General features: G+C 33.8%; 3 protein-coding genes across 8 annotated transcripts; 1 reads left to right on the plus strand and 2 right to left on the minus strand.

The window, feature by feature from the left end:
- Window positions 1-39: 39 nt before the first annotated feature.
- On the plus strand, window positions 40-18895 carry LOC123673876. 5 transcript variants are annotated; one of them, XM_045608607.1, is made up of 16 exons: window positions 63-265; window positions 2662-3218; window positions 10153-10248; window positions 14321-14574; window positions 14752-14887; window positions 14974-15215; window positions 15583-15772; window positions 15853-15988; window positions 16117-16217; window positions 16699-16722; window positions 16847-17050; window positions 17137-17362; window positions 17613-17877; window positions 18026-18178; window positions 18277-18310; window positions 18803-18895. In XM_045608607.1, exons 2-15 carry the CDS (start codon window positions 2694-2696, stop codon window positions 18302-18304), a joined length of 2580 nt encoding a protein of 859 aa, XP_045464563.1. In that variant the 5' UTR covers window positions 63-265; window positions 2662-2693; the 3' UTR covers window positions 18305-18310; window positions 18803-18895. The 5 variants fall into 5 exon arrangements, with proteins under 5 accessions (XP_045464562.1, XP_045464564.1, XP_045464563.1 ...); XM_045608606.1 differs by lacking the exon at window positions 18277-18310 and having other exon boundaries at window positions 40-265; window positions 14989-15215; XM_045608605.1 differs by lacking the exon at window positions 18277-18310.
- A 611-nt stretch (window positions 18896-19506) lies between these two features.
- Window positions 19507-22931, minus strand: LOC123673877 (pyruvate dehydrogenase [acetyl-transferring]-phosphatase 1, mitochondrial). Of its 2 annotated transcripts, none has more exons than XM_045608610.1 (6): window positions 22570-22931; window positions 22371-22509; window positions 22062-22312; window positions 21775-21991; window positions 21497-21677; window positions 19507-21114 (listed from the first exon to the last, which is right to left on the minus strand). In XM_045608610.1, exons 1-6 carry the CDS (start codon window positions 22759-22761, stop codon window positions 20601-20603), a joined length of 1494 nt encoding a protein of 497 aa, XP_045464566.1. In that variant the 5' UTR covers window positions 22762-22931; the 3' UTR covers window positions 19507-20600. The 2 variants fall into 2 exon arrangements, with proteins under 2 accessions (XP_045464566.1, XP_045464567.1); XM_045608611.1 differs by having other exon boundaries at window positions 22062-22303; window positions 22570-22912.
- A 539-nt stretch (window positions 22932-23470) lies between these two features.
- LOC123672203 (vacuolar protein sorting-associated protein 4) lies at window positions 23471-26425 on the minus strand. The gene is made up of 7 exons (XM_045606217.1): window positions 26087-26425; window positions 25880-26015; window positions 25371-25605; window positions 24719-24986; window positions 24355-24568; window positions 23790-24018; window positions 23471-23733 (listed from the first exon to the last, which is right to left on the minus strand). The coding sequence occupies exons 1-7, from the start codon at window positions 26220-26222 to the stop codon at window positions 23632-23634; spliced, it is 1320 nt and encodes a 439-aa protein (XP_045462173.1). The 5' UTR covers window positions 26223-26425; the 3' UTR covers window positions 23471-23631.
- Between the last annotated feature and the right edge of the window lie 211 nt (window positions 26426-26636).

The following is a 26636-nucleotide window of genomic DNA, read 5'->3' on the forward strand; positions in this document are numbered from 1 at the left end:
CATAAATATTCTTTGAATTATTTATATTCTATGATTGTTATTGACCAAAATTCTATGAGCGATCAGTACCTTTTTGTAATCAGAGGAAGGTAGATGTTAATTGATCTTTGGTTTTTATAGAATATTTACGAAATCTGTTCTATAATATCGGAAGGAAATCATTTTTTCAAATCAATAGGACTTGTTTCGGACAGTGATTTCATACATTATATTTCATTGAGTTTGTTCAATGTGAATGGATTTCAAATTTATTGATTTATTAAAGGTAGGTCAAAAAAATCATTATTCTATTTCTCTGGAGTTATTGGAATTTAAGAGCAGTTATTGAATTAATGATTTATTGATTTATAATGCTGAAAAAAACAAGTGTGTTCTTAGTTAGAGTGCCTACAAATATTTCATTGAAGTTTTGATATGAAAACAAAACTTGACCTAGTTTATGAATACGCACATTTTGTGCGTATTTACATTCAATTTACCATTTAAAATATTGGAAAAATCTAAATAATATAAAAAATTTAAGTAAAGAAAAATGAACTAGTATTTCAAGTACATTCATTGGTAAATATGTGAATTTCTCATTGTATCAATAAATCCGGAAATGCACTGCCTACGAAAAGCGGGTTTTCAGTTCGAGAATTCTACTGCACAATTTAAACATTAATATGAATAGATAAGAAAATATATATCGCAAAAATCTTCAGTTTTCTTGTATTGTTAATGACATTTTTTATCCAAATTGCTCTACATTGGTATATGAGTAAAAAAAAATGTAAATTGACTTTTAACTTATTCATAAAAACATATGTTTTTCAACTACCTATATGCTGATCAAATATTCAAACGCAAGTCATGAAAAGGTCAAGTATTGCCATTACAAAGCTTTTCAGTCGAAGCTCTGTTGAAATAGTATATTGTGAATAAATCTCAGGGATCTGAGTAAAGTTTTTTAAATAACATTTTCTTGAAACTCTCTGTTTACGATGAATAGAATTTTAAAATTCATTAAAACCTCATTTCCACAACAGAGTTTAGTTGTTTCTAACTGAAAATTCTATCAACTAAAAAGAATAAATTGCTGGTAAAGGGGTAAATGAATTAGAAATGAAAGGCCCTTATTGTTTTTTTTAATTAAGAAATAGTATTTATTTGAATACACCTGTACATTGTCATAAAGGGTCGTTTATTGAAAGGTTAACAAACGAATACAAAGTGGCACATGTAAAACTCCCCACTAGGAAAACACCTGCACCGACTGACACGCTACTTATGACAGGTGCAATTACCAGGGTTTCGAACTAACCACTAACCTGTTCAGCCGTTTCGCCACACAACTTTTTCTAATCTACCTTAAGTAAAAATTATACTACAAATGATGAAATGCAAATTTTTATCAGGCTCGAATAAGCAGTTTTGAAATTAAAGGAAGCACATCATTTTGAATGGTCATATTTACGGAACCCCTAGCCAGATATTGCCCAATAACGAATCAAACAGCGGCATTACCGATACGAATTTGCTCTAAAAATTTCAAGCTTCTAGGTCTTTCCGTTTAGGAGTTACCCTGTTTACAAACGGACAAAATTGAATTTGGGGAAGGATTCGTCTTCATTGAGTCGAACTTTATCGTTTGAGGCCATTACCGGTTCAAAATTACAAATAACTGACATGGTGATGAAATGAGCGATTATCATTAGTACCTTTTAATGGTTATCTTTTTTCTACTTCTAAAGGATACCAACTTTTAGCCTCACCAATACGCTCTATTAGTGTGACGTCACACACCGCCATTTTTGATTCTCCTGTCAGTGTTCGGAATCCAAACAAATAAATTGACTTTGGATTATCTCATGCTAATTTCGTACAGTTTTATGAATACGCTCTATTAGTGATGACATCCCACACCGCCATTTTAATTATCCTGTCAGTGTTCGGAATCCAAACAAATAAATTGTCATTCAAATTAGTACGGTGCCGTTGAAGGAATTGGCTCATTTTCATAAATAAGAGTATTTGAGGAACGATTTCAGTATTAATTGATAGTCAGAAGGAACAAGGTTAATACCAGTAAGTTTGAATCCTGTATCATTCCCCAGATTTTGTAAAAAGCCGTGTTTATTAGTTGAACTTCAAGTTCGAACTTACTGGCATTAATTTCGTTCCTTCTGTCTATCAATTAATAGTGAAATCGTTCCTTAAATAATCTTATTTATCAAAATAAGCCAATTTCTTCAACGACAACGTACTAATTTGAATGACAATTTGTTTGTTTGGATTCCGAACACTGACAGGAGAACTAAAATGGCAGTGTGTGACGTCATCACTAATAGAGCGTATTCTGCAGCGCTATTTCTTTTGTATAGGTACTCAAAATCAAAAATAATTCACTTGCTTACGAGGGTTATGCAAAATAAGAGGATAGAGCGTACACCAGCTTAAAAAAAAGGGCTAAACTAGCGTGAGTACCTAAACGCAAACGCCCTGTACACACCTTGGTCCTCATATTTCACCCAAACCGGCGAGTCGAAGAACTAGAACGGTCCAAAAATAAAGCGACGTAGAGAGATCTGGGAGAAGCTATTTTTAACCTAATCCTTACTCCTTCTAAAATGTACCTGCCCTCTATTTCAGTAGCAATGTTTACCCAAAGCCGTTTTGCAGGTTAGTACAGATCGGTCTAACATGTACGAACGATGTCTTTGGATCTAGCCGAGGTTGTTGAGGACCTGATTTGCACCTTCGACTCCCACGGAGACACCACCATGGACACGCTGGCCATGTTCGTTTTCGGCTGGATCCTGGCAGCCCTCTTCGTCCTCTGGCTTGGCAAATTCGTCTACGCCAAAGTGTCCAACAAGCTAGAAGAACGAAGGGTTGAAACCACCACCACGACGCCGGTTTCTGAAGGTGCAGAGGCCAAGAAGACGGTGTCGGTGACGAGGAGCGTCTCCTCCAAGGCTTCTTCTAGCCCCAGAGGAAGCTACGTGCCGCCCACACCACCTGTGAGGAAGAGGCTGACGAGGGCCAGTCCAGGGCCGGAGTTGAGGAAGCCGGTCAAGTTTTTAGCCGCGCCTCAGTGCACAGGACCGGACAATCTTTGTGTTTTGTGGGTTAACGATGTTTTTCAGTGGTTGTACAACGATCACGTGGTCGTGGCTGAGTTGTTGGATTGTTGGATTAGGTCGTTGAACGAGTATATGAAGAAGGCGGCTCTGGATGTGAGTATATTTTGTGGTTTTTTGTTTTTGAGGCCAATAATGCACTGTTGGGTTGTGCAAAGTTAAATAACTAAAAGGTTAGAAAAAAACGAAAAGTACTGACGAATTATGTAGTTCTTTGAATTCGTGTTCATGTAATTTTTCACTGAATTGTCACTTTCGATTTTACGACATCAAATAAGGGTAGGTGAAAGGGAGAAATCTGACTGATTGAAATGCCTGTAACTTCAGTTTGGCTCAACATTTTTGAGCAAATTAGATCTCGTCTGAAAGATAATATATTGTTGATTGAGGACAAAATATACTCATGATAAATTTGTTTTTGCTGCTTTCGATAGGGCGCGCTAAGTCAGAAGGTCATTGTTTTGTTCATTTTACTCCGAAATTTCAAATGTAATGATAGGATTTTCTTAACAGAAACAGAAATTCCATCAAATTTGCATGCAAAAACCTGAAGGTCGCAAAGCGATAGTTTCAGGCGTTCTGAAGTAATGGCCGAAAGGAGATATTCTTCAACTGATGCACTGCGAAAAACCAAATTCTGTCTTTAAGTTCTGACAGAAACAGAAATCCCATCAAATTTGTATGAAAAAACCGAAAGGTCGCAAAGCGATAGCTTCAGGCGTTCTGGAGTTATGGCCGAAAGAAGATATTCTTCAACTGATGCACTGAAAAACTAAATTTTGTCTTCTTTCGGCCATAACTTCTGAACGCCTGAAGCTATCGCTTTGCGACTTTTTGGTTTTTTCATACAAATTTGATGGGATTTCTGTTTCTGTCAGAACTTAAAGACACAATTTGGTTTTTCGCAGTGCATCAGTTGAAGAATATCTTATTTCGGTCATAACTTCAAACCGCCTGAAAGTATCGCTTTGCGACTTTTCAAGTTTTTTCATGCGAATTTGATGGAATTTCTGTTTCTGTTAAGAAAATCCTATCATTACATTTGAAATTTCGGAGTAAAATGAACAAAACAATGAACTTTTGACTTAGCGCCCCCTATCGACAGCAGCAAAAACAAATTTGTCATGAGTATATTTTGTTCTCAATAAACAAGATATTATCTTTCAGACGAGATCTGATTTGCTCAAAAATGTTGAGCCAAACTGAAGTTACAGGCATTTCAATCAGTCAGATTTCTCCCTTTCACCTACCCTTATTTGATGTCGTAAAATCGAAAGTGACAATTCAAAAAGATGAAGAATTTTCCAAGGATCACAGTGATGATATTTTTTCTTCAATTTCATATGAAACATTTTCGAGTAAAATTCCTTTTTCTACTCGACGGTAGCTATTACGCCCCCTTGCGGTAGAGGTATGAACTTCAAAACAATTTCCAGTGTGTTTTCTTGTACCATAGTATAAGGATTATACTATGCTTGTACACTGGTACAGTGGTAAAATTTTTTACCGCAAGTCTCTACGATGAATGGATCCTGAGATATAGCCGCTTACCTCGCTTATTTGTCCACCCTGTACAACTTTAAGACTCGCCCAGAAAAATCAGAAAAATTTGATTATTTTCCGGTGTAGAAGCTTGGATGGTGGATATTCTCATTGTATAGATAAGTTTTATCGAGAGTTTTATGCCCATACAAATTTTTTTTAAAAACTCAAATATGTAATTTTCCGATGGATTTCAGTTGTATCAGATGGTTTTTTTTCCATTATTAAGATATCGCAATGTTTATTTCAATGAATCTAACCAATTTATTCTCGAACGTACTCTGAAAAATAAAAGTAAAAAAAAACAATAAATGCTTTTCATTTCTAGCTAAATGGAGTAAAATATACATACATATATGTTATTATTTTACCACAAAATACACGAAAGAGCACATTTCCTTTCTAATGGTTTATTTTTAGATGAAACGTCCCAACAATAAAAATTCCCTCTAATTGATAGTATATAATAGGTGATAGCTTATCGTAATGGAAATTATACATTTGTAAAATATTGCATGTTGACATATTGTCATTTATATCTTCTTTATCCTTCAATTAATCTAATTATAATTATATCTAATGCTTCTCTTCGTGGTGAATTGTTCAACAGGGAATTACGCTAAAAAATTCTGGATTGAAAATTGATACGAAAAGTCAGTTATCGAAGTAAAAAAAAATAATGGATCGAAGCCGTTTCTTGTTAATGTTAGAAGCATTTTTTTCCGTTGTAATATAAAAACGAATTTTAATCGACAACGAAATAGAGCAGTATCCAGCTGGTATCTACATTACATCACTGTTATTTATAAATTCCAGCGATATCTTCAGCATATTTGAATTTTTTGTTGTCCCCTTGAATAATTATGTATTCTAGACGATGACAACGAAATAGATATCCTGGCATTCTTGGTTGATTGTGTGAAGATCATTAAAAGGAATTGGACTTGAATTAAGATCGTACCTCTATACTGAAAATTGAGTTAAAACGTCATGATTAATATTAAAAGAAGTGATTCACTTTCTGGCGACCTTACGATGACCATGATAAATATTGCTTTAATAAGAAAGGAGAAGGTGTTGATAAATTATGTCACCGCTACAGGGGCTTTTCGAAAAGTTTTCGACTTTTCATTCACAATTCAGTTTTTTCCTGTTGCCATTTTTAAACTATGGTTTATTCTTATCCCTTTGGGGCAATATAAAGGGTGTTTTTTTAGAGCTATAGAACTTTAAATTGCAATAAAACAACGATGGATTATTCGATTGACATGAATTTTATTTATCCGCAAGATAATCTTGTGGCATTACATTTGAAATATGATTTCTGGCATATGACCGCCACGGTTGCCTCGGATGTAGTCCAATCTGGACGTCCAATTTTCGATGACTTTTTCCAACATTTGTGGCAATAACACGGCGAATGTTTTCTTCCAAATGGTCAAGGGTTTGTCGCTTATCCGCATAGACCGAGCCCTCGGCATAGACCAATGACTTTACATAGCCTCACAGAAAGTAGCCTAGCGGTATTAAATCACAAGATCTTGGAGGCCAATTCACAGGTCCAAAACGTGAAATTAGGCGGTCACCAAACGTGTCTTTCAATAAATCGATTGTGGCACGAGCTGTGTGACATGTTGCGGCCTTCTTGTTGGAACTACAGCTCCTGGACATCATGGTTGTCAATTCAGGAATGAAAAAGTTAGTAATCATGGCTTTATACCGATCACCATTGACTGTAACGTTCTGGCCATCATCGTTTTTGAAGAAGTACGGACCAATGATTCCACCAGCCCATAAAGCGCACCAAACAGTCAGTTTTTCTGGATGTAACGGTGTTTCGACATACACTTGAGGATTAGCTTCACTCCAAATGCGGCAGTTTTGTTTGTTGACGTAGCCATTCAACCAGAAGTGCGCTTCATCGCTAAACAAAATAAAATGGACGTAGTGCGCGAAACGTATTCCGCACAGAACCATTATTTTCTAAATAAAATTGCACTATTTGCAAGCGTTGTTCAGGCGTGAGTCTATTCATGATGAATTGCCAAACCAAACTGAGAATAAATCACTTGACAGCTGTTAAATCGGTCGCCATCTTGAACAGTAATGCCAACTTAAAGTTATATACCTCGAAAAAAAACACTTACGAACATTATAGGGGAAACTGTCATAATTGTTTCAGGCAGAATCACCCCTCACGCCCTGTATTTCAACACATATAGAAAATAATCATATCATATAAATATCAATATAAAAAAACTAAGACGAAAAAGTAAAGTACAAACATCGTAACCAAATAAGATCAGGAAATGGGAGTTCAAAAAGAAAACCATTGTGCATTGTAAAACTTTTTTCTGTCTGTCTAAAAAAAAATAACTACAGATCGTTAGGTAACCGCTGTACCATGTAACCTTTCAGGTGGAAGCCCAAGGCCTACTCTCAAAAGCCTGTTTATTGCGCCTCAATCTGTAATTGCTGCACATTTCACTTCGTATAATAAATCTCATGGCTATTCAACATCCGATATATCATTTCCCCTGATTACAATCGGTATATTTAAGCGAGAACGTCGACCATAAATATTTAAAACGTTGTAAATTCACACAAATGCTCATTGTTTCACCTCAGATACCACTGAAAATAATGCCAGGAAAATTTAAATTTGTCTATTTCGTATGAAATCTTCATTTTCATTGAAATTCATAATTTTTTTGAAAATAATGCATTTTTTTGCATCGTGGCATTGCAAATAACAAAAAAAATCGAAACGTGCCACACGAGAAACAAAACAATCGTAATTTTAATAAAAAAGTTTTCTGGGCGTATAATTTCCCGATGAGATGATTACAATTATTGGCCACCTAGATCTTGTGATTTAACACCTTTAGACTTTTTTCTTTGGGGCCACGTGAAAGATTTTTATAGGTTAATTGTGGATAATATATGATCATATAAATTAATTACTGATGAAGAGATATGAAGATATAAAACGAAATATGTTCAATGAGAATTTCTCTCTCAAAAACATTTTTTATTTACATTTCGAGAAATCGAAATGTGAAAGCTATCTAGATGAAAAGTTCGTTGGAAAGAAACGCCTCAAAGTTTATAACTCTATGATTCGCTTTTGCATTATAACGCCAAGGCGATTTTCCCGAGGGCACTCTACAAAATTTAAAATTGTCACATTCAAAAGGAATGTCGCGAAAAAACGTCTTAGACATGTTATGCCGAATCATAGAATTTCATAATAAGGCGTTTTATCACGACGAACTCTGCAAGACCATAATGGAATACGCTCTATTAGTGATGACGTCACACACCGCCATTTTAGTTCTCCTGTCAGTGTTCGGAATCCAAACAAACAAATTGTCATTCAAATAAGTACGTTGTCGTTGAAGAAATTGGCTTATTTTGATGAATAAGATTTTTTAAGGAACGATTTTACTATTAATTGATAGACAGAAGAAACTAGATAAATGCCAGTAAGTTCGAACTTGAAGTTCAACTAATAAACACGGCTTTTTACAAAATCTGGGGAATGATACAGGATTCAAACTTACTGGTATCAACCTCGTTCCTTCTGTCTATCAATTAATACTGAAATCGTTCCTCAAATACTCTTATTTATGAAAATAAGCCAATTCCTTCAACGACACCGTACTAATTTGAATGACAATTTATTTGTTTAGATTCCGAACACTGACAGGAGAACCAAAAATGGCGGTGTGTGACGTCACACTAATAGAGCGTATTGAATCCAGAGGGAAATTCGTCGCACAGAGTATGATTCGACATAGAACTAGGCGTTTTTTTGCGACGAACTTTGCTGTTTGATGTGACAACCTCAGCGATCACATTTTATTAGTCAAATTTCTTTCCCTGGAGCATTTTTTCGACGTTTAGAAAAAAGTTAGATGATCAAGCAGTTTTTGCTTTTATATTATCTCAAAAATGGAAGGAAATATCGACGGTTTTCAGTTTTTTTTTTGGATTCTCGAAAAAGTGAATCGAATTTGATCCTTCACATTGAATATTCCATCTTCACAGCGTATTTTTCCATCCAAATCTCCAAAAATCAACGCTGACGGAGCCACAAATTTCCAAATCATGCGGAAACCATAAATCTTCGTCTAAAATATTCGACTTTTTTTTTTTTCAGAGTCGATATCTGGTTTCAGCATTAAATCTCGATCCGTGAGTGAACGAAAGAACATCGGTCGTTTCGAGTGTGATGTAACTGATGAGATCATCGCGAATTCATTTCGCTCTGCTCCTAATGCTTTCGCTTTATTTATAAAACCCGTTCGAGAGAGTGACGTTCACGATGTGTCAGAGAGTAGGCCCTGCAGGTGGAAAAAGTCGAACCCGCTGGCACGGGCGGCACTGGCGTCACTGAAAATACGCCGCGCGTCCCTGAACTTTGCGGTAGCTCACTTTGTAATTGTCTAGAGGTAGATGTACAATGGTTGAATGACACCGGCTTCAATTTAGAGGAAATTGAATTCGTTAAGGCGGTTCATGTTGGAATGTTGGAGTTAAATGAGGGTTATACAAGATGTTTAGTTCATACAGTTGATCAAGTCAACCAATTTCCTACAAAAAATGCAAATTTTACACCATGTTTTACTATTTTATCTCAAGTAATCGAAAAAGAGGGTAAACGAATAGTAAAAATATTGGAAAACGTTGGACTCGAACCCAAGTCGTCCAATACAAAAAGTCAAGAGCGGACCTCTAATCTATGGCCGAGTCTATGGCTCTATTAATCATAGAGTAATAAGCATAGATAGAGGGAGTATACGCAATTTTCACATGTCCCCAACATGGTTAGATTACGTTGTGGGATTGTGATATATTTTCAAATCCACAATTTTACTATATCGTTACGAATGTATATTATATTGAATGAAATTATATTTATTTGAATGATTCCCGATTAAATCTGCAAATTTGAATATTTGGAATCCGATATTTTTCCTAATTGTCGAATTTATAATAAGCAGAATATTTATTTTTTCCTGTATCTACCTACTGAAATCGAAGGTTTGGCAACTATTGCTCTCCTAGTGTCATCGGTTGTTTCACGTCGTTTGGCGCGCTTGAAGTTTCTTTTCTGAATTTCTGATATATTTAGGTATTTATTTCAATATATTTTGAATTAATACGAAACTTTGATTCACTATGGGACACAAGAAGTGCGTTCTTTATGGAGAAACTCGCGAATTAAGTGAAATATCGTATCACTGATATGTTTCCATTTCTGCGCGCTTCTTGTCAAATTTGATAGTTCATGTTGGGGACAAAATTTGCTTACTGAAAATGACATAATATGCTCACTCTATCTATGTTTATTACATTGAGGACTCTGCAGATCTTGACTTTACGTCAGTACTTTTCTAACGTCTTTCCATTAAGTAATATCATTCTAATTAAAAAAACTATTTTCTTTTCTTTTGTTAGTAAATGAAAACTATTTTTTTTTCAGCAAGGTATCACTGTGGAACTGATCAGAATACTACCAGAAACAAACCCACCTACTATAGGAAACGTATTTGCTGAATGTGATTCTAAAGATGATGTGGTAAGTTCATTTTGCATTCAAAAAATTAGGTTTTTGTCGATCATTGAGTACTAAAAAAAAAATAGCTGATACCTTGTGTTCCGACCAGAGATTGTCAAAAATTTGGTTCATTTTTGCCAATATTCAATATTACGTAGAATTATCGACAAATTTTGCAACATATTTGATCAAAAAGTTGACTTTCTACATATACTATATTACCCCTTCTCTTGCTACGCCAATGATTGTAATATCTATTTAGAACTTAATGACATGTGTTGCTTTTCGCCTTGTGTATAATTTTGGACTTTGTACTTTCTGTTACCAATCCAAGGAGCTCACATAATTGGAAAAAAATTACTTGTGCTATTCCTTTTCATACCAGACAAATTCCAATGATAGTTGATGAACACCACACTTCAATTAGACAAATTATTTTTTTATTACCAAAATAAGTAACTCAATAGCTCGAATTAATCAATTGCAAGCATTTCGAAAAGTCGGTTTTGTTGAAAAAATTTAAAACTATTAGTCAATTTTCTTGTATCTCCCAAAATATCCCAACTCATTCAAAAAAATCTACAGTTTTTTGAAATGGCATTAATTAAAAAGAAAAAATGTAACTTATAGAACAATATTGAGAACTTGCTTTTTCATTTTTTGTGTCAAGGTGTTGTTTTAATATATTTAAGGAGTATGTTTTTTATGAAACACTTTTCCTTTCAGGAAATCACTGACGATTTTTTTGCAGTCAACATTCTGAATAACTAAATGTTTTTTTTTACATAGTTATTATATAATTATAAATTGTTTCAGTATTTCATTGCGTTATATCTCTCTGAAATGTGCGATTGCCAAATATGCAGCGATAAGAATCAACTTCCTGGATATTTTTCTAACGGTCAAATCCTACAGTGGCGCTTCAACAAATTTCAGCGGTTTACTTTATGGAAAATTTTATTGTAAAGAAATGCGAATTTTTTTGATCAAACAACAATTACTAGTGTTTTCTCTACAATACTAACTGACATAGTTTTTTTGTTGAAAACTTCGAAATTGTGAACCACAGAACTGTTTTTAGGTATTGCTCAATAAAATATAATTGTGCATACCATCATGTTCTAGAGTTAGTTGTTAGTTATGCTATGTATGTAAAAAAAGATATATGCCAGATGGTTATTCAATAAAAAGCTTTCATACTGCTCTCAAAGTGGAATAGGGTTTTCCACTAGCAATAACACAATTTATATAAATGGTTATAACGGCAACACTGTATTATTTTTTTACATTTCTCATGTCATTTGTGTTCAATAGGTTGTCGTTTGATCATGGAAAGATACACGCTTCAGCAACTTTTAGAAATTTTTTATCCAAATCAGTGCTCATTTGTGAATACTGAGAAAAATTGAAGAAGAATTGAAAAAATGTTTTCAGAATCTCCGAAACGCGCTAAAAATAACTGAAATGGCGTTTTCCTTCCTATGTCACTCACTCTGTTTAAACAGGAACGATAGTATATTTTATCTCCAATTATCCGATATTAATGGCGTGTGTTTGTTTTCATTTGTGATGAAACCTTTGTACTTCCCACGGGAAATATTGTATCTTTGTTTCGATCATGGTTTCAATGGAATTGGGAAATTTAATAGCACCGACAGGCACGGCATACGATTTCGTAATAGATGAGGAAATGCTATCGACCGAAATATCTACATCATGATTAATATGACGGAAAAATCGAGGAAAGCACTAACGCGAATTCGGAAGTTTTTGAGCTCTTGCTCATTCATGCGCCAATTGTACCCTCGGAGAAAACAGAACTATTGTATATTATAACGGGTGTTTTTTTTTTGAGGTATACATATATAACTTTAAGTTGTCATTACTGTTCAAGATGGCGACCGATTTAATAGCTGTCAAGTGATTTATTCTCAGTTTGGTTTGGCAATTCATATTGAGTAGACTCACGCGGAATACGTATCGCGCACTACCTCCATTTTATTTTGTTTAGCGATGAAGCGCACTTCTGGTTGAATGGCTACGTCAACAAACAAAACTGCCGCATTTGGAGTGAAGCTAATCCTCAAGTGTTTGTCGAAACACCGTTACATCCAGACACACTGACTGTTTGGTGCGCTTTATGAGCTGGTGGAATCATTGGTCCGTACTTCTTCAAAAACGATGATGGCTAGAACGTTACAGTCAATGGTGATCGGTATAGAGCCATGATTACTAACTTTTTCATTCCTGAATTGAACAACCATGATGTCCAAGAGCTGTGGTTCCAACAAGACGGCGCAACATGCCACACAGCTCGTGCCACAATCGATTTATTGAAAGACACGTTTGGTGACCGCCTAATTTCACGTTTTGGACCTGTGAATTGGCCTCCAAGATCTTGTGATTTAACACCGCTAGACTACTTTCTGTGGTGCTATGTAAAGTCATTGGTCTATGCGGATAAGCCACAAACCCTTGACCATTTGGAAGACAACATTTGCCTTGTTATTGCCGATATACGGCCACAAATGTTAGAAAGAGTCATCGAAAATTGGACGTCCAGATTGGACTACATCCGAGCCAGCCGTGGCGGTCATATGCCAGAAATCAAATTTGAAATGTAATGCCACAAGATTATCTTGCGGATAAATAAAATTTATGTCAATCGAATAATCCATCGTTGTTTTATTGAAATTTAAAGTTCTGTAGCTTCAAAAAAACACCCTTTATTATTATTTTACATGAAGGGATTTCCTAAAAATGATTTTGTCTTAACTCTCAAAATACCTCGCATATGTTATTATAAATAATGTTGACATTCACAGCAAAACATTTAACGCGAAAGAACAAAAAAGCAAATGATACAGGTTTATCTCAAATTGACGTCATCGTAAGTTCGCTCAAACCAATTTGTTTCCCATCAATGGTTAATAAATAAGAATTATTCGAGTTTTTATAGCTTTTTTTTGTATTTTCAATAACATTTTTTTTTGGCTGATCAATTTATATCGTTTAATCTATGAGAATGTAAATATAAATAGAATAATATAAATGTTTTGTACTGTCAAGTAGTCTGTTGAGAAATTTCAGTGATTAAATCGATCTTTATGCGAATTTTAAAGCAGCGGTTAGATCATAGAGTTTCTATTCACTAACCAGCCAAAATAAACTATCGTTTCATGGTGTTTTTACGATGTTTACGTTTTATCTATGAAGTCATCACCTGGGGAGTCATTATCGCTGATAATTGTGGAAACTTATTGTTGCATTTTCCTAAGAATGGGCGTGTAACATCTATGCACGAAACCGAAGTTTTCAATTATACTCTTAACATGAATGGTTTTTATAATGACCGTTTAATTCTGACAGTTCTCATTGATATTTACATTCAACGTTATGCATTTCCGTTCGAATAGTTCGTCAGGTTATTATGCATTGGATATTTATTCGTGATTCGTACTAGAAGTTTTCAAGAAGTTTTGATTTAGAGCGAAATCGATAACAAACGTAAACAAGATTGATTTGTCAAGCTCGCGCAATAAAGTACTGCCAACGCTTTATGGTCTATCAGTATTAACAACGAAACCAATTTACAAACAGATTGTGTTTCCGAAAATATTTAAAAAAATCAGTTAATATATCATAGTATTAAAAATAGACAGATGAAGCTTACGTTCCCACCTCCCAGACATGTTGGCTCTAATAAACAACAAAAATTACCAATTTTTATAAGAAATGTAAGGTGAATATGAGCTTCATCCGAAAACAAATTGTTGGTAAACGTTTGTAAGCGCTCAATTGATTGGTTTATGAACTGAAACCTGTGAATTGGGTTTCAATTCTTGCACCAAATGAATTTTATAGCGGTGCAGCTTTAGATCTCTGTACAGAATCCGTTGTAGCGAAGATCCATGCACATTTAAGCTTCCAAATGGGGAAGTCGGGATCATCACGAACGGAACAATCAACCCGTTCCACGTTCTTGATCTTGGGCACCCAGGTTTCGGTTTCAAGTGTTGAATCGGTCATTTTTACCAATTTCTAGAATGTTTTTCGTCCAGACAGTTTATTGCAAAAATATCTTCTATTGCAGACTATAACTTGCGACTGTGAAGCAACTCCTGCATTCCAATTGAAAAGCCTACGACAGAAAGACGAAAAAATCGAAACTTCTCACTTCAGGATAAACGTGAATAGGTTCAGGGCTAGACTGAACATTTTTTGTGTGACTGAGAAACTGCAGACAGACGTCAAATGCGATGGATGGCCCGAAATCAAGGTGGCTCTGGCCCCGGTGGGTAACATCAAGAATAGCTTGGACGAGAATCACCTACAAGAGGTCATTTCGTAAGTAATAGGTTCATTTCATGCTCTGTTTTGAGAAGAAGTTACAAACTTGTTGAATGTCAATGGCCTTCAAACTTACCCTATTTAGTCTCAGTATTTTTCTTTTAAGTTAAAAAGTTAGTTGAAGAAATTAATAGAAAGAGAAAATCGAAGCTAAAATAAAATTTTCTTTTTCAGAGATATATTTGTAAACGCATTGAGGAACACTGAAGTTCATTTGAATTTAGCGCAATATCCACAATGTCCAAAATTGATCAGACATGTCGAAATGCCTACTGGACAACAATTTCTACCTGTACATTATGACAGCATGGTGAGACATAGTTTTATTCTATCTACAATCTCTAATTAAAAAAAAAATTAAAAAATCAATTGGGTATAGAAGTAGGTTTCTCATAGGTTTCTGCATTACAGAACAAAGCATACACATCGACGCCAAATCATGTAACGCCAGATTCGCCAATGGTCAGCCCAAGCAGTAGAAGGCTGTTGGTCAAAGTTGTCCGAGCAGCTCAACTAGGTGGACCACAAGGGTGCAGAGATCCATTCTGTGTGATTGAAATGGATGAACCATCACAGAAAAACCAAACATCTGTACAAAAGAGTACAGACTCACCTAGCTGGGATGAACACTTTTTATTGTAAGTTGAAACAAACTTACCAAATTTGTCTGCAAATCTAGATAGATCTACGGATTAGGCATATCCTTCAGTTGGATAGATCTGCTGGCTTGGTGAAAGGTTTTACAATAAGTGGTTTCATTATGATATTGAAAAAAAAACATTGATCACCTCTTCAAGAAATAACAGGTCCGAGAAACTTTTCTTGCAAAATTGCTATGGTTTTATTGCTTGTGTGGCACGTAGCAAACCAAATGTCAAAAGATGACAGCTACAAAAGTGACACCTCATAGAGGGCGGGGTATTCAAAATGAAACCTCTTATTGGAAAACCTTCTAGATGAGTCAACAAGCCATATTTACGTGATATCAAATCTTTTTTTTTTCAGAGACGTTACCAATAATACTTCAGAAATTCTGTTCGAAGTATATGATCATGCAGAGAATCCACACAGGTTCTTGGGCGTTGGTATTGTAGGTGTGGAAGAGCTCCTGATCAATCCCGCCCAAAGACAGATAATTTCACTTCAAGGCCGTCCATATGAAAGCGATCCAATAACAGGAACACTTACAGTAGAGGTAGGTGAAAACATTTTTTGTGTGTCTACCTTTAAAAACTTTTTCATGCCATTTCTAAGTCGTGATCGTTTTATTTGCAGTTTATGTTTATAGAAGGAGCAGACATACCTTTCTTAGAAAATAGCAGGCCTTACAAAATTAAGGAGACTATACCAAATCCGACCATACCTAGAAACTTGAACACAAGCAGTAGTAATCATTCGTTTAGGCATAACGGTATGTATTAGAAAAAATTTTAATCACAATAAAAAAAAATATATTTTTATTATATATTTTTTTATAAAACTACCAAAGGTTTTTGGAAAAATCTTGAATAGATGATTAGTTTTTTTTTCTTTTTTCAGAAAATTTGACGAACGGTAATCTGAATGATTCCTTAGCACACAGAGATCATGGACTGAATAGCACAGAAAACAATACAATAATTATCCATAGTATACAAAAGGTAACTAAGATTATATTTTTTCCTGTGTTGCAACAGTATATACATATGCGATGAAGGTTTTCTATTGAAATAATACAATTCAAAATGGCAACACTGTGTATTATTCTTTGACAGTTCTTCTGTCATTTGTGTTCAGTAGGTTAGGTCATTTAATTATTGGGAAAATACACTCTTCAACAACGTCTACAAATTGTTGAATTGTTTTGTCAAAATCTGTGCTCATTTGTAAATACTGAGAGAAATTTAAGAATTCATGGACGACATTATTTATTAATTGAATACCATAACCTACTAAACATAAATGACATAAGAAATGTCAAAAAATAATATACAGTGTTGCCATTATAACTTAACTATTGCAGAATCCTTTACTTACATCAAAGAACTATAATTATCGCTAAAATTTTACTTTATCAGTCTCTGTTATCACTGAAATTGTTCAAAATTTAATTCTTCCCTTATTAATTATCTCTCATTTCAGCAACCATCACAAAGGATAGTCAAAGTAAGTTTTTCTTTATCTCACACCTCCTACTACTATGTTTTTTTTTTTTAAATACCTAACATTGAAATCTAACAAGAAGTGCAGTTGTTTGATTAGTTTGTTTTGTATTCTCACTAACCCTTAGGTCGAACTAGTCGATGGAGTTTGGAAAGAAATTGGTGAGAGAGAGGAAGAAATAATCGATGAGCAGGAACTGGAGGTAAAACCTAAAACTTCTGAAGACAGCGGAGTTTACACCAATGGTAACGCCTCTAACGGAAAAATTTTGAGTGATTCTACGCTTGATACTACTGATGCTAACACTAGTGCTGAAACTGAGAAATCAGAGGTTTGAGCTTGATTTTTTTTATTATTCTTTCAATATTTTCTCAACTGATTTGCAACTATGGAAAATGTTTCTTTTTTTCTTATCAGAGAGGTGATAGGTCTCCTGTGAAAGGTGGTCCATTCGCAGTCACCGATGAACCTCCTCCGCAAGAGTTCAGAGGAAGGGCGAAAAAGAGGAGGGACTTCTTCGGAACAATAAAACGTAGGTTAGGAAAGTCGAAAAATCGATCAAAGTCGGCAGGGCCTGAGAATGACGTTGGAAGGGATGATTCCCTGAATCGGTCAATTTCTGCTGATAGGAGTAGAAACGATGGTGAGTACTTCTATCTACAGGGTGCGCTACGTCCACATTTATATAAATAACGGTGGGGAATTGGGCGGTCCCAGCCCTCAGAGGGGCGGGGTTTATTTTGTTGGGAGTTTTAAGTTTTAAAAATTTTCTAAATATCTCCTACACTTTTTTAAAAAGCTCTTTGAACAGTTTTGTACTATTTTAAAATTGAACTGATGATTTATGAATGCAGTTGACATAATATTAAAGAGAACAAATGTCCTTTATGTAGGATACCAATTGAACATACCTGGCCACAGATCTCTTGAAGAATCTTCGAGGAGATCTAGTCTTTCAGAAGCCTCAGGCCTAAGTACTGCCTCGGGTAGGACCTACGTAAATGAAGCTAGTACTCTTGTACTCGAAACGATGGAGAATGGAATCAAGAAGCACTACTTAGTACCTCTTTCTCTGGCACAAAAATCAAAATGGAGGAAAAAGGGTGTTAAACTGCACATATTCAACGACCACACCTTCATCGCTAAACACTTATCAGGGTGAGTTGAAATTATCTGAAAATAATGCTTTCTAGCTTAAGTCTAGTCGGTTTTTCACATGACGTAACTGGAAATTTCTTAACCCATCATAAAATAGTTCATATGAATGAATTATTCCAAAATTTATTTAGTTCAATGTATTTTGCAGAAGCACAACATGTCAAGTGTGCTTGAAAAGCATAGCAAGGAGGATAGGCAAGCAAGGATATGAGTGTAGAGATTGTCAAATGAAGTGTCACAAGCACTGCCACGTCAAAGTGAATGACAATTGTCCAACATCTACCATACACAACATAGAATTGTAAGTACCGAATATTTTGATTAAATTGAAAGGGCTTTTGAAAATTCTGATATGCTTATCTGTGTCGAATTACACATTCATATTTTTTCTTCTTATGGGTCCATGCTTCCTGTCTTGAGCGAATAAACTATGGTAAGGGGTGTTCCATGTTGGTCTTTCGTTTTTGATAATAAAAAGAGTGTATTCATTTTATGCTTTCAAATAATATTTTAGAAAGTTAGAAATGCTTATTAACTTTTTGAGAAAATGTAGATTATCGGAACAAAGTTCGAAATATTAACAAATTTAAACATGTACCGAATGACAAAGAATTAATATCAATTAATAATTAGTTCAAAATATTATTTATAGGAGAGAAATAATTGAAAAAATTCAATCAAGAAAGAATCCAAAGACAGTGAGAAATGTCATTCAGTATATTTTTCTGTTTTAATTTTTGCCTCTTTACATATTTTTCTTATTCATAATCTACCAAAAGTTTATATATTTCAATGCAACTTCTTATAACTGATTGTGTTTAATTTACTATTACCACTATTTTACCATTTTTTTTTTCAAACAAACACTTATAAATCTGACAAAAAATTAAGGATATTTCTTGCACTGATTGAATTTTATTTTCAGATCCTACATAACGAATCCGTACACTGACAAGAATCTGCGAATGTTGTGACAGCACATATTTATATATTGTTACGAATTTTACCTTGAGAAAATCAAAAATTATACGCTACATCGCAAAAATAAGCTAACAATGTTGAAAATTAACATTATTTTTCATTACAAAGCTATTTGTCTATTTATACAATTTTGAGCTGTAAAGATAGGAAAAATATACTTAATTAGTATTTACTCAATAGATTCTAACATTTCAAAGGTTTTATTTTTTTGTTATATTTTATTATTGTCATTTTATATTCGTTGAATTTTATTATAATAACGGATTTATATTTTGGAATTTTATTATTATGTATAATTGAAATACTGTTGAGGTTGTATATTTTTTTTCTTGTTAGTGTTATTGGTAAGTGCCTGTTATTAATCTCTCTTTCAAATACTTCAAAACAAAGAAGTTTTAATATATTGATACAAAACAAAAAGTGAATTTGTCAACAATATAATCTCAGTTTTTGTGTAATAAACTTGCACAAGATTATAGTAGTTTTTCTATTTTCCTTCTCAAAACTTTTTCAAAAAATAAATAGCCCTTTATCCTTGAAGAAAATCAAATTGATCCCATTTCAATGTTTGAAATTTTCTTAACAAGTTTTCATCAGATCATATTGAATGTAGAAAACACTGGGGGCAATAATAATAAGAGTCAAAAATAACAAGTTGGGGTTTTATTAACTTCAATAAAGAAGATATAATCTAATTAATAAATAGAACAGCTAAAAGCTGAAGTATGTACAATGTATGAGCATATCATTGTAAAGTTCCGAAATATTTGTGCAATTTTAGGAAGCACATGAACACAACCTGATCACTGGACAAAATATTTACACCTAGCCTTACTTGCTTTCACATTACCATCTCACTTTCAAATTCTTTTCTTTATGTTAACCACCGCATTATCACATTTTTCAAAATTTCTATTATAATCCAAATTATCTACAACTATATTGCACAACTTGAAAAATACTCCTGGCTAGATCAAAATCTAACGGAGGAGATTAAATCTTTCACTAATTGACCTTGTACATAGTTAAATTCTATTCGGTTCCAGCGTCACAATCAACTTTCAATCTTTTCCATGGGAGTTACAGGGTTCAACAAATTATTGTTATTAGGGATGCTATTACCAAAAGTATAATCAAGAAATACAGGATGGTGTGAAGAAAATGTAAATAGTTTTTTCGGGAGACTTAATTGTTTCATGGAAATCCATCGTATAATGGAATAAAACAATATATTCCATACAATTTTCACAATATCTGCAATATTGTATCAATATTACATTGAAATGTAAAAAATTAATATAATATGTTCTATTACATTGAATCTTTTTAGGCGATAATAATTTAAATAAAACGATTCAATTTTCTTTAGCATTTCAGTCCCTTGATGATGTACATTTACATCATCAATTTGAATGAACATCATATAATTTGAATGAACCATTTCATTGAATTGTTCAATATTTGAAAATGGAAAAATTCTTTCGAGACTTTTGTTTAAAAAGTATAAAAGTGTCTTTACCATCAGTCAATATTGCCAATCAAGCGTTTTGTTAAATTCAATTCAAGATGTTCAATATTCTAACCATCACATATTTCGACATTTTCACAAAAAATTTGCAAAGATTTTGCATGTAATTCCCCATGAACTGAACGTCTCAATTCAACTTCTGATCGAACCCAAAAAATGGCAATCAACCAACACATAAAAGAACATCTTCCAAATATTTCTAAATGTTTAAGAACTAAACCGGGCAGTGTCTCAAAAATTCCGAATCGAAATATACAACAGTGATAGTAATATCGTCTCTAAAAACTCTGACAACATCGTCGGGTAAACTTAGTAGCTGGGACAATTTATTATGATCGATTCCATAGTCTGTACCGCCTAAAGCGTTCCTTATAAGATGAGTTGCTGCGTTAGAGTCCCTAGGTTTGGTTTTCATCCCTTCTTTTCGCTGTAGAAGTATCTCGTTGATCTCTCCCAATTTCATGTTTTTTTGTGGCAATTTGAGAGGGCTCAATGTTACCTTCCCTTTCATGTGTTCACCTACTAGACGCACCGTTTGAAGGGGTGAAACCATATCCCAAAGTCCATCGGTGGCAATTATCAAAAACTTATCTCTTGGTGTTAGCCGATGATGCACGATGTCAGGCCTAGCCGTGAGATAGGGAGGAGTGAAGTAGTTTTGAGGTATTACGTTAGGGCCGAAATGTTTGGCCACATATTGAGACATTATTTGCTTGCTCCATTTGAACCTGAGAAAAAAATTAAATCATATATATATAAAAAACCCACAATCAATAAAAATAATTTAAACATAATTCTACCTAGTCTAGATGGCGACAGTGAACTCGGTAGTTCAAATGAACATTCCCTAGTGTTGTCCAAGACTGTTTACTGTGATAATGTTCTAATTTTATAACCGTTCATTCATATTATTTAGTTTTTAACCGTTGTTAGAAAGTTAGAAGTGTTGCACCAAGCTTACAGGTTAAATATACAGTAATATAAAATCTAAGTGCTTTTATTTAAAAAAAAAACACCAATATAAACTCAAGGTATGTATATAAAAAAAAAAAATAAGTTCAAACAATGACAACAATAAGCGTATGACTAAAATTTTTGAACAATTCTCACCTAAAATCTCCCATGGCTCGAAGTGGAGCCAATTGACCTAAAAGTCTCCCAATTCGAATAACTGTATTTTTTTCACTTGGAGGATGTTCGGAAAGAATTCTTTGAACTTCGGCATGATTTTCGATATTATGTTCATCCGTGAGTTTTTTGGCAGTCCATGTATTTGTTTCTGACAAAGAACCTGAAAGAAAAATTTTTCCAATAAAATAACAAAATTAAACAAAAACGGTTCACCACAAAATCTTTTCAAGCAAATTAAATCAGGATGATAGTTTTACCTAAGACGGCACTGCAATCTCCAACATTGGCAATATGTAAATGGGGACCATCAATATGAGCAACACAAGATACACAACCGGACATTGCAACTGAAAGTGTCTTTCTGTTGAATTTGCCATCTTTGTCAGGCAAACCTTCTCTTGAAAGATCATCATCTAAGCTCATGAAGGCTTTCACTAAGGCAGTGTCCATATCAAAACCCTCTCTATAATCACCCTAAAATTGTCAACAATAAAAATGATCATCAGTTAAAATTGGAATACAATTCGAATTTTTAGTACCTTACCTTGACTAGATTATCCAGAAACCTTTTAAAGCTTTTTCTGTAAATATCACGAACATCATCTACTAACTGAACCTTATTATTATAGGCCTTAAATAATTTTATAGAATCTGAAGCTGATTTGTGTGAGGAAATATAATTTAACAATTGATCTTGTGGGAGGAGACAAGCAGTAATATAAGGGTATAGTCTTTTAGCTACTACTTGAGCACAGGAACCACCTCCATGACCATCGAAAACTCCAACTAAAAAACCTTATAGGAAATTTACAGATAAAATAAGTATCTATAAAAATTTCTTAATGAAACTCACCAGATGTCAACAGACATGAAGCTTCTGATCTTGTGTCTTCAATTGGATTATTGGAGGCTAACTGATTTGAGTCATAAGATTTAACAGATCCCTCACTGAAGTCATGAGTATATTCATTGGCACGTAATATATTGTCTACCTGTAATCATGTAATCAATTGATTAGGAACCTTTTTTCAAGATAACGATTATATTCTTACTTCTTGCGGTGTGAGTTTCACAATGGTCGATCTTGGTTCTCTTGATGAATGATAATTTCTGTGATCACCTAGATTAAAATCGAATTTCTTTCTTCTTTGGAAATTATCATTTACATATTTATTAAAATAATTTTGTCCTAAATGGTTATTCCTAGAAATATGTCTTATAAACGTTGCACGTTTACAAGACATTGCTATTGATTTATAATGGTGCAAAGAGGATATTCTTATAAGTTTTTTGACTGCAAAAAGCTTTACATAGTTTCAAAATACAAAATTCTATTTTTATAGTTATTATAAAACAATTTATATTTTTACAGTAAGGTTAGAATTTAGCTCACATGTCAGATCATATTAACTACTCCGCAAAACATAAACGGGATATTTGATCTAACAAACATAAGAGTTATTATGTTATTATTTTCAATAATAGACCTTTATTATCGTTAATGAGTTTTATCTATCTAATTGATTTGTAAAATCTTTCTTCAATAGATAATGATGTTTTATCCAAAATTCTAAAATAAAACTAATTTCAAATTTTTGATTTGGATCTTGAATCATTTCGACACTTCGAATCGAACTGTTGAATAAAATATATACTAGCTCCAAGTTCGTTCAGGATTGAAGATTCTTTGTTAATCAAATTTTGAAGCTGATCTCATCAGAAAATTCATAATAATTAATGTGCCATCACTTCTGTATTAGGTCTGAGTGCATACAGTGAGAGAAATCTCTTATAGAGATCCTCGATAGTTTTTCATATTTGTCTCCTTTCCAAACATTTCTTTGCAATTGTAAGATATAAACAATTCGTCTTAGAATTTATTAAAACTTTTCGAAATATAAACAATAAATGCTTAAAACACTTAAGTAAGGCTTTTTATAATAATTCATATAGTTAGAGCAAATATTTATTAAGAAAATAAAGCAACACTTAGGAAATAATGTTTGAGAATTATTTATAATTCACTGAAATATATACTTCAATTGGACTTCGGAAATAACTATATTCGCAATATATTTTATTATCCTAAAAACGTATAAGTGTGATCAAACTTCCTATCCTTCTTGACCAAAGTCGGCGGTGAATTTCTGAAGCCTTACTAGGTCCTCTTCATTGACAGTTGGCTTAGAGGTGGCCAAAGATTTGAGTATATCACCCTGAAAATTATTAATAAAATAAATTAAAAAAAAATATGATTTTTTATCGTTTATACCATAGTAACAGGCGGTTCGGCTAATTTATCTCCTTCCAACTCTGACCAAGACATTTCAATAGCTCCCGGATCCCCAGGTGAACAAGGGGTCATCAAATCGTCAACCATTAAATTGGGGTCCTTAGGGCTAGGTCCTCTGACTTTCTTGAAATGGGTAGCAGTTTGTACTTTACGCACAGGCTGCATCAGGGCATCTTTTACTACAATGCTGATATCAGCTCCCGAATATCTGAAAATATACAAATAAATTTTTATGCAATTTGAAAAAAACGATAATAACATATAGGGTGTCCCAAATTCGAATCTTATTTGAAATTAATTACCGTTTTAGAGTAATTAAAAAATGCTTGTGACAAAAGAAATTTGGGGTCCTCTTTTTCTCAAAGTCTTATAGTTCTCGAGATGCTGTTGATGAACATCGAATTTGAGACACCCTCTACACAAATGTTTGTTATTATCAACATAATTTGAAAGAACAAAATTAAAATTTCACGTTTGGTAAATTGAACAAAATAATCATTAAATTTCTTTTTAAAACCAGAGTTGAAAGTCTAACCGAACTTACCCTTCAGTCCTTCGACCTAATTCTTTTATATCTTCTTCGGACAAGGTAGTTTGTGTGTTTCCCAAGTGAATCTTGAACATGGTGACACGGGCATGTTCTTCAGGCAGAGGTATGTAGATTCTTCTCTCAAATCTCCTACGGATGGCAGAATCCAGTACCCACGGTATATTGGTGGCTCCCAAAACTAAAATACCATCCGTGTCATGCCCAACACCTATAAAACAACAGATTTTATAAAAAAAAACACCTCACATCTTAAAAATAACATTGGAAGAATCAAGATTTAGTTGACTTTGAATCAATCAGAACTGGATCTAGAAGAAAGTATTGCACTGTAAGACCTTCAAAATTCCCTTCCACTCACCCTGCATTTGGATGAGGAACTCTGTCTTTATCCTACGAGCAGATTCCGATTCGTTGTCCGATCTAGACGAACACAATGAGTCAATTTCGTCTATGAAGATTATACTGGGTTTATGTGATCTGGCCATTTCGAAAAGGCTTTTTACTAACTTCTCTGATTCACCCAGCCATTTTGATACTAGATCCGATGACGATACGGAGAAGAAGGTGGAGTTATTGGCTTCGGTTGCTACAGCCTTGGCCAAGTAAGATTTACCAGTACCAGGGGGCTATAATGTGCAATTTATGAACCAGTATGAGAAAAAAATAGTGCAAATATTACACGAAAGTGCATAAAGGGTTTTCCAATAGGAATGACACAATTTAAAATGGTTATAATGGCAACACTGTATTGTTTTTGACATTTCTTATGTCGTTTTTGTTCAGTAGGTTATATGTTATATGCCATGCAATCATGAAAATATACACTCTTTCCTAATGTTTATGTTGCCAATATGACCATTTTATATTATATCATTTCTATTGAAAAGCCCATCACTTAAATCAAGATTTTCTGAAATTTTCAGAATGGTCACTAAAATTACAACCAATAGTTTTTGAATGATAAGATTATTATTTGGGGTAATTCAATATATAGGACATAAAAATCTTACCCCGAACAAAAGAATACCCTTCCATGGTGCTCTTTTACCACTGAATAAATGGGGAAATTTGATAGGCAGGATGACAGCTTCCTTCAACGCCTCCTTAGCAGCATCTAGTCCAGCCACATCAGACCACTTAACATTTGGTTTTTCAACAACTATAGCCCCTTCTAGTCTACCCTCCAATTTTTTCTTCTCAGGGTCCTCTCCATCTTCTTCATCACTATCACTTTTCTTATCATCTCTGCAGTCAGTTCAAGAGAATTAAAAGCAGAATATGAATGGAGAAGCATTAAATATTTTCATTAAATGAGCACAGGCAACAACAAAATCTATAATGAATAGTTACTGCATGTATAAGGAAAACAGTCATTCTATTATACTGTGGGAATTTCACATTGAGATTGAATTAATGATATGACATGCAGGGACTAATTTTATGGTTGATTATTTTCTCAATGGTAATTGTTCAACAGTTTTTGAAGAATGTTTTCCAATCTTATAAGATTATGACATACTTAGATCCATTTTCCCCATCCTTAATTGGTTTCCTGTGTCCCTTTTTCAGAGACTCTTTCAACTTTTCGGCTCTTTCCAAATATTGTGTACATTTAGCTCTTATACTTTCTTTCGCCTTTTCTCCTTGAGCCTCGTCTAAAAACCAAAATAAATGCCCAGAGAAAAATGACAACCTCATAACCTTGAGGCAAATATCAATAACTCACATTTAATTGCATGAAGGAAATACTCAACCCCATGTTCATATAACCTTAGAGCTTCTTCATAATTTTTATTCCTATCTTCTTCGGTCGCTTTTGTCACCAATTCTATAGCTTTTTGAAGGGTTGTTCCTGCAGCCATCCTGAGTTTGTGTGTGGAGACAATTCAATCTTTACTGATTATATGTATAATACTAAGGAATGAGTGGATTCAATTCGACTTATAAAATTAAAAATGCATTTTCAAATTATATATTAATTTGATAATCGCTTCAAAATAAAGGATTTACAAATAACGACGAAAAGAACTAACATTTGTCAATTGGTTTTGACGTTTTTGGCAGGACTCAGGAGACATATGACAGGATGGATGACATAAATTTCCATATTTTCAGTTTAGTTGGAGTGTTTTCCAATAGATGTCCAGAGCTTATATTTCTTCATTCAACTTTATTCCAATTTTGATAATATTTTCAAAATCTGATCAAAACACACACTTCTAACATAAATTAGACAATCACTTGAATATATAGGCAACAACTGTTTCTTCCTTGTG

The sequence above is a fragment of the Harmonia axyridis genome, chromosome 2, assembly GCF_914767665.1.
Source record: "Harmonia axyridis chromosome 2, icHarAxyr1.1, whole genome shotgun sequence".
In the NCBI taxonomy this organism is placed as follows: Eukaryota; Metazoa; Arthropoda; class Insecta; order Coleoptera; family Coccinellidae; genus Harmonia; species Harmonia axyridis.